The sequence below is a fragment of the Miscanthus floridulus genome, chromosome 7 (assembly GCF_019320115.1).
Source record: "Miscanthus floridulus cultivar M001 chromosome 7, ASM1932011v1, whole genome shotgun sequence".
NCBI classification, from domain to species: Eukaryota; Viridiplantae; Streptophyta; class Magnoliopsida; order Poales; family Poaceae; genus Miscanthus; species Miscanthus floridulus.
This window is the reverse complement of record NC_089586.1, coordinates 19,253,222-19,261,215: the sequence shown is the minus strand read 5'-3', so window position 1 is coordinate 19,261,215 and position 7,994 is coordinate 19,253,222. Positions and strand designations below refer to the sequence as shown.

At 47.1% G+C, this 7,994-nt stretch overlaps 2 protein-coding genes across 2 annotated transcripts; both read right to left on the bottom strand.

The window, feature by feature from the left end:
* Positions 1-228: 228 nt before the first annotated feature.
* Positions 229-1,059, bottom strand: LOC136462727 (cell number regulator 11-like). Its single transcript, XM_066461781.1, has 4 exons — positions 1,005-1,059; positions 846-917; positions 507-716; positions 229-308 (listed from the first exon to the last, which is right to left on the bottom strand). Exons 1-4 carry the CDS (start codon positions 1,057-1,059, stop codon positions 229-231), a joined length of 417 nt encoding a protein of 138 aa, XP_066317878.1.
* Positions 1,060-2,886: 1,827 nt separating this feature from the next.
* LOC136462726 (exocyst complex component EXO70A1-like) lies at positions 2,887-5,423 on the bottom strand. Its single transcript, XM_066461780.1, has one exon. The coding sequence runs from the start codon at positions 5,235-5,237 to the stop codon at positions 3,219-3,221; it is 2,019 nt and encodes a 672-aa protein (XP_066317877.1). The 5' UTR covers positions 5,238-5,423; the 3' UTR covers positions 2,887-3,218.
* Positions 5,424-7,994: the final 2,571 nt, after the last annotated feature.

Genomic DNA, 7,994 nt, shown 5'->3' with positions numbered 1-7,994 from the left:
ATTTCATTGTGCATCATAGGTCTAGTGTTCAATTGTTGGTTCTTGAGCAGGCAGCATGTATCCGAATTCATAGCTGAACAAAATTAAGCAGTTGGACAGTCGATGTCGTACGTGTACATACAATGCTTTATGCAGGAACGTAACTCACAGGAACACGGCCACACGGGAGATGAGAAGGAAGTGCCAATCATCATGGGCAAGGCCAGCAAACGCTGGAGCTATGCTATCCTAGAAGCACATGGATTGCTTTCTTGGTGGTGTCGTCATCCCTTGAAAACACCCCACCACCTTGTTGCTACCTTCCCATCCTGCAAAAGGAATAACAGATAAATACTGTGATTCGACCATCAGGGTGTTTATTCGCAAACATTTGGATCCCCTTTGGAACTCGGGAAATTTTAACTGTTTTCTACGTTTTTCCTTTGAAAATGAACCATTTCTTATGAAATTCCTGCGTTCTAAAGTTCTCCTCTATGTTTTCTTTCAGCAGGAAGGAGAGGGAATACCTTTGGCCATGTTGAAGCCACGTTTCTCCAGCTCCTTGTACTCCTGGCAGAGCGCGCAAGGGCCGCACCAGAAGTGGACGCAGCAATCTAAGCAGGGGGATTCTTGTAAGTTGTATTGCGCGCGCATGGAGGAGCGCTTGGTACAACCATACAGCCATTGGCAGCCTATTGTTGCAAGCAGATAATACAGTGTGCCATTCATGCAGCATGCTGCAAACAAGCGGGAGAGTGAGCCAGGGAGACTGATGGTTTTTGTGCATGCATCCACCAGAAAGATGAATATAAACTTTTTCATCGAAAAGATTAAAAGATGAATATGAGGGTATGTAGAACACATACATGTGGAGCCTCTGTCCACGATCTCAGCAGTGCGGCCAAATGTGACACAGGGGCACCAGAAAGTCAAGCAACCTGCAAACATTGGGGAAGAAAGAACTGAAACATGGATGAGGTGTTTACAAGAGGCACCGGAAGAACAGAGAAGCTAGGTTTGCATACAGGTGTGGAAATCTCCAAAGCAGTCGCAAAGCCCGACTGACCACTCCCCCGTCATGCTGTGAGTTGTTTTAGCAAGGGTGGTCAGTTGCTTGGGTAAACTGTGGTTTGTGAAAGATGGTGAAGAGGTCTGGCCTACCTCTGTGTGTTTGAAGCAATGCTACCTTTGATCCTCTTGAGGTTATATAGCACTAACAATGTGATATCACTATGGTCTATGGACACATTACAAAGTCAATCGCTAGAGCAACCTATCTCAGAAAAAAACTTGTTTTTCTTTTTGTTTGGCCTTCCCTGGCCTGTGTTGTTTTGTGTTTGCATGTTTGTGGGCTTCTGGCCTTCAATTGATCCGCCAGACACCTCCACGCCAACTGACATGTTCTGGTTTCAACCGTCCCTTCTGAATCCCTATGCTCATCCAGTGTCCTGGTCCTGGCAACAACTTGGAGCTTCCAGTTTGTCGGTAACTTCCATTCCTCCTTGCTACAGTTTTCATCTATCGGACCGGTTCAATGAAGGGTAAAAAAGCTTTTCCGTGTTATCAAATGCTACAGAGGAGAGATGTACCTGGTGGCTGGTGCTGAACTCGATGGAAAGTTAGCCAGGCAGTTGCAGTTTCTCGGCGTCTAACTTATCCCATAAATGGTCCATTGGCAACACTAGTCTGTGTGTGTGCAAATCATTAATGTAACAAAGGAAAGATCCAGAAAAAAGGAATAATGGGTCTTAATCTTAAGGATCTGAGCCCACACATGGAAAATCTTAAATCCAAATTTCCCCAAGGATAATCTCCCAATATCCCATGAATTCAAAACAAACAATTTAAAATGGAGAATGAATCAACTAAGCTGAACTCCAAATTATATGACATAATTGGTTGACATAGCTGACTTAACCTAACAATAGGGTGGATCATCTGCAGGGATGGCAACAACACTAGAGGTGGATTTTTACTCAGGAGGAAGCTTCATCTATGCACTGCAGGTGTGGAACAAGAAGGGTGCCCCGGCTATTCCATGTGAAATTAACAGTCACATCAAAGCGCCTGTAACTGCAATGTCTGTTTGCGGCCCAAACTTTCTGCGGCCCATTGAGCCCTTTTCAGACTGAACAAAAATGGCTCGAAGGAAATCTTAGTGCAAGGGGGAATAAACAAACAAAAATCTCCAAACAGATTTCAGATGCTTATATTACTCCTGAATGCCCAACAGTGCAGTGTCCATGATTTCAGATTCCTTCAATTCATCCTGCATCAGTGCACAAGATAAACATCATTAGCCAATGACTCACTGAACTGAATTGCATCCAGTATGAAGAAAAACTGTTCCAGATCAAGTACCCAATAGATTGGATGCCAGCTCCACTTACGGCTGGTCTCAGCCTGACAACCTTGAACTGACGGGGATGGGAACAAGTCAGTTTTGGGTCTAAACAAAAGGGATCATGCAAGAGTTACCTGTTCTGTAATATTTTTTTAACCATATTGTGAACTGAAGGGGAAAAAAAATAAAAATATATGCAAACAAATTTGTTATGATCAAACTATTCTTTATTTACATGTAGTAGTGCAATTGTATATTGGGGTATATATCTGTTCCAGTTTACCAAACAAATAGCACATCCTCACTGACAGATCCAGGGACTGCCATATTGTGAACTGATGAGAAAAAAGAAGAAGAAATGCAACAGCGTTGGTTATGATCAAGCTGTACTTTGTGTAAATGTAATGCAATTATATTGGGGTATATATCTGCTCTAGTTTACCAAACAAATAGCAAATCCTCACTGAAAAATCCAGGGTCTAGTTTTTTCCCATATAATCCATTGCATATATTGAGCTCAATTTTTGGTACATGGAAAGGTAATGCCCACAGGTCGCCTAAAATACAACCAATTTTACATAGCTACACAGCTGATTAAATATCTCCAAATGAATGATATGGTGCCAGGGTCACTAACAGAAGTACAAAAGAAGAGAAGATAGCTCAGGAGGATGTAACATCTCAAATAGGAGCTACAGAAATGATCACCACCCTCTATTCTCCATGCTAACTAAAGAGTAACTTATGTTCATATGACACCACTGCTCCGACTATGGGTCCATTATTGGGTCACCTATCCAGTGCGGGACTCTTTGCCGACTGGGTCAAATGAATCATTTGCCACATACCGGATATTGCGTCATATTGATCCAATCTTTGGGTTCTTCAACGGAGGCTATTTCACTGCAGAAGCACTCCGATGCAACCCAGTCATTGCACTGGCAATATTGCCACTCGAGTGCTTGATCTGGAAGCTCACAGCCCTCCTGGGCCGGGGCATGTAGAGGGCACTGAGCATCTTCTCCAAACCATCGACAGTGTACCTTACATACTTGCTGGCATTTCCCTCTTGCTCCACAAGTGGCCCATAATTCTGCATGTAGCTCCGGTAGGTAGGAACAATAGTCTGCACCACAAGATTACATGTCCTCTCCCGCAAATCCTTGTCTGGTATAACCCACGACGATTGCCTGCAATGCATCTCATCAAAGCTCGAATTGAATGTTTTGAGGCGCTGCTTCACCAGGTCCCTTGCCGTGGCCCGGCCCTTGGAGAACAATATTAATCCCTCCCGGTTCAGTAGCGGCGAAAGTGCTCCCCAGCTCTCCCTGATGAACATTGACAAGTAGTATTCCTTGTATTGTTCATGCTCTCGCAGCCACACATCACCCAAGACCTCTCCTAGCTTAGTAGCCTTCAGATGCCTAAAGAAATGCCAATGGGTATTCATCATAAAGAGATACGCCAGCGTAGCATTGTCATATGCCTTTGACCAAACATCAAAGTTAGCTTCAAGGGCCTTGACAATGTTTAGCACCGCGTCAACAAGCATCCTGTCATTGAACACCTCTTTGCGCCAGCTGCGATGGATAGTTAGCACCTGCCCAAGCACAGGCCTGTATTGCTCACCAAGCAGTCGGTTGCAGTACTCGACGACAAAGGCAACTAAGCGCGGCACGCCCCCATCAACTGGGGGAGGCATGTGCCGCTGCAGCTCCACCTGCACAATCAACTCCTCAAAGATCTCGACAGCACCATCTATCAACAACTTGACTAGGTCCCTTGTTTGGCTCTGAATCTCCGCACACGCTTTGCCACCGAACAACCTATTGAAGTCCAGCCTCAGCTTATTCAAAGAATCGAACACCTCCAGCAGACGCTGGAGCTTGATGGGATCCTTCTTGGCATCAGCAACTGCACGGCCAAACCTCAAGAATTCAAGAACCCTGGTTTGTGCCGCCACCTCTGCAAAGCACGCGGACGCGGCACCCTTATGCTGCCCAAACACCTTGGCACAGAGCTGCCGCTCCGACTCGAGGAGACGGCGCACCACAAACTCTAAATGCCGCCCCCACGACTCAAGAGCAGGTCCCAATGCCTGCGCGTCCTGAGACGGGTAGCGGAGGTAGTCGAGGCCGAGGGCGCGAAGACTGGCACTGACCACACCCCCTCGCGCATCGATATAAGCGGCCATGCAGCGGTCTTGCCTGCCGTTGGCCACGAGGCGATCGAGAATGAGGGTGAGCTTGTGGACGGCGGCAGCAGGCACGCGGGACGGCGCGGTCGAGCCAGCGGCGGCGCCGGGCTGCGGCATCGCGAGCGGCGAGGAGTGGTCGGCGAGGAGGCGGCGGAACTCGGCCTCGAGAATACAGAGTGCGGCGGCCAGGAGCCCGCCGTCGAGGTCGCCGGCGGGGGGTGTCCTGAGCTCGTCGAGCATGACCCCGAGGTCGGCGAGGAAGCGCGGGTCGGCGAGGTCGCGGTCGCCGAGGTACTCGACAATGTCGGCGAGCCACTGCGCGGCGAGCCCGCAGTTGTCGGCGAGGAACCTGTGCGCCTCCTCGAGCTGCGCCAGGACGGCGAGGTACCCCGGCAGGTCGCCGGCCGTACCGGGCGCCAGCAGCGGCGGCTCGAGGCCGTGCACGGCGTCGAACACCTTGAGCACGGCGGCGGCGGGGCCCACGGCGCGGTCGATGTGGGGCCCGGCGGCGGCGAGCTCGGCTCGCGGCGCGCGGATCGGGCGCACCGCGGCCTCCAGCGCCGGCAGCGCCGCCTGGATCTCCTCCAGGCGTGGCCCCGCGCGGGCCAGCGCGTGTCCCAGCGCGCGCGACTTGTCCACGCCGGCACGCAGCGTGCGCCGCGCCGCCGCGAGGCTCGCCGCCGCCACGACGCAGCCCTCGCCGCCGCCGTGATCCATCCCGGCGGCCCAATCGACGGCGCCCGAGCCCGACGCAATGCAGGGCCCCTGGAGCCTCCCTCTCGGGCCCTCCCTCCCCTCTCTCTCTCTCCTCTTCTCTTGCTGGAAGCGGCTTCTCGCTTTCGTGTGGATTGCTGGCGAGTGGCGACCCAAAGGGGAGGAGAGAGACTGAGACTGAGAGAAAGATGTTTTTTTTTGAACGGAGGTTTGAGGGGGTATGGTTGGGAAGGAATCGAAGAGGTGAAGGAAAAGATGATATGCCCGCGCGTGGGTTTGCCTTTTCGTGGTTGTATGAAAAGTGATAATAAACACTTTGTCAAAAAAAGTGATAATAAACAAAAAAAAAGTGAGGAGAAATTGCACTTTTTACAAACTTTCTCTAAAATATTTTTTATAAAATAATACCATATCAGAACCATTTTCTATAATGACATTAGACGATATCTATTTGTATAGTAGGAAGCCGTCATTTTATAGATACATATACCGTAAACAATGGATTGCGGATGATTTAGAAAAAAGAAGAGTATGCTCGATGGTTGTGACACTTTTGGAGCAAATCATGGAACATGCTATGCTATTTCATTATTATTAGAAATTATTAGAAGTGATTCCTAAACGTGTAAGCAAATGAAACTATTGATGCAATAAGAAGCCACTGCTTTACTTGTGCGAATAGCTAAGCCGCAAGCAACAAGAGCAATAGAGATATAGGTAAAGAATACGAACGGCCAAGCCGCAAGCAAGCCACTGAGATATAGGTAAAGAATAATATGCTTCAATGTCTATCTCTATTTTTTAGCAAAATCATGCCATGTGTCATGCCGCTTCATTAGAGTGGACAGAGATTACAAAATGTAAGGGGGTAAAAAAAATTAATACATCGAATCCCTTTCCGAAGTTTACAAAACAGGCTCATTGTAGCATTAATTACATGGTTTGATGTCTCGCCAGCTGCAGTGATGATGTCTCGACAGATGGAATCTAACGATTGATGTGATATACGTATTTTGTTGTTGAAGGTTCTCAACGCAGCCACTCTTAAATAGTAAGGTTCTAGTCACTATCATCATTGTTCATCCATTCTAGGACACTTGACATTTTGTTGCAACCCTTATAGACTATTAGTCTATTCGTTTAGGCTAAATTGGCTTATAAGCCAGGGCTAAAAGTATTGCTAGCTGGTTTGGTGTGAGAGAAAAACACTATTCAAGCCATGAATTATAAGCCAGATATGAGCGAATAAGCCGAAACGAACAGGTTGTATATATACAACCATCGACCATTGTTGCCATCATCTAGGGGTCCTCTACTTCTCCCTCTCCGTTGCCTCTGTCGATGGCAAGAACGATAGAAGACCCATATCTCTTTTACAATAATTTTCTAGATCTATTTTTCTTAGGGTTTAGCCCAAACAAATGTATCGATGAAATCAGATGATTTTTTATTGAGATCTTCTTACCTGCGATGGCTTTGGTTGTTGCCACGACGAGGTTACCATTGCAGACGTTGATTTCATCGACAGGAGGCCGATTTGCATTATCTGCAAGAGGAAGGGGTGTTCTTGAACAATCCCAACAAGGATAGTAACTCCTGGTAATCGATCTCATCATCGATGACAGCGAAGAGGCATACATGACGACTCAAGGGTTGGAGGTGATGAAGAATATGCAGCCTATGTAATGCAACCACGAATATTGTCTCATCATTTCATATGTGTTTTGGACTTATTCCAGAACGTTAGACCTTGAGACATGTACACTGCTTTTTTGGTCTATCTTTGCATTCATTATAAGGACTGCATTTTAGTTTTAGTGTTCAGTAAGGCTCTGTCCTACTCGTGAAAAACTAATAGAAGAGAAGATAAAAGAATTTGAATAGAATATTGTATATTTATTTCATATATTTGCAAGTGTAATTTGGAGATATATTGTACCCTCGCTCTCTTCTCTTCGAAATAAAAGAATATATACAACACTTTTTTTTTAAAAAACGCAAGGCAAATGTCTGTTCTATCGATACGAATACGCTTGGATGGTTGCCTCTCCAAGATAAAAAAAAGAGAGAGAATGATCCTACGAAATGAATCTAGAATGGGAATCCGTGAAAAAATCGGGTGTAATTTGCAAACGATTTTTTTCCGTTGCGAAAAGATGCGTCCTCTCACTTTTCGTTGTCATTCATGTCCGCAGAAGCCTCTATGCTATGATGTTTTCCTTTTTATAAGTGTATACCAAAAGAAATAAAAATTGAAAGAACATACCCCCGAAAAGCTGCGGCTTAATCTTGCGCGAATCATTGCCGAGTTGAACTTTGAATTGAACGTAGAAAAAGACGCGCGCGCAGGCGCAGGATGAGGTGGATGATGATACACTAGCATGTGGAGGGAGGGAATAATTTGAGATCCAGCGTGTTGTGGCGGTGGGCCATGCACGTGCACCCTGCGCCCTGCAGGGTTGGTTGGTAGCAGGCCAGGAACTGACAAACAAAACAAATCGCAACGGGCTCGAGGGGCTACCACTGCCACAGCGGACGGAGGCTGGGCCTTGTCAAATCCCGTAGGCCATCAGCGCCGCCTGTCGCGGCTCGGCTCGGCTGATTCGCAGGAGATGAGCGAGATTTGGAGCGAATTCGTAGCGGGTAGGCATTCAGGATCCCCAAAATTTAACTAACCGAGTACGGAGTACTGCCTCCGTCCCATGGTAAGTATATTTATAGAGTTTAATTTTTTCTTAAAATAAGTGCACCTATATGAAC

Coding starts and splice junctions, on each gene's coding strand:
- LOC136462726 (XM_066461780.1), bottom strand. CDS start 5,237: ATGGATCACGGCGGCGGCGAGGGCTGCGTCGTGGCGGCGGCGAGCCTC.
- LOC136462727 (XM_066461781.1), bottom strand. CDS start 1,059: ATGACGGGGGAGTGGTCAGTCGGGCTTTGCGACTGCTTTGGAGATTTC. Junction 717..845: donor CGTGGACAGAGGCTCCACAT/GTATGTGTTCTA, acceptor GCTTGTTTGCAG/CATGCTGCATGAATGGCACA. Junction 309..506: donor TGGCTTCAACATGGCCAAAG/GTATTCCCTCTC, acceptor TTCCTTTTGCAG/GATGGGAAGGTAGCAACAAG.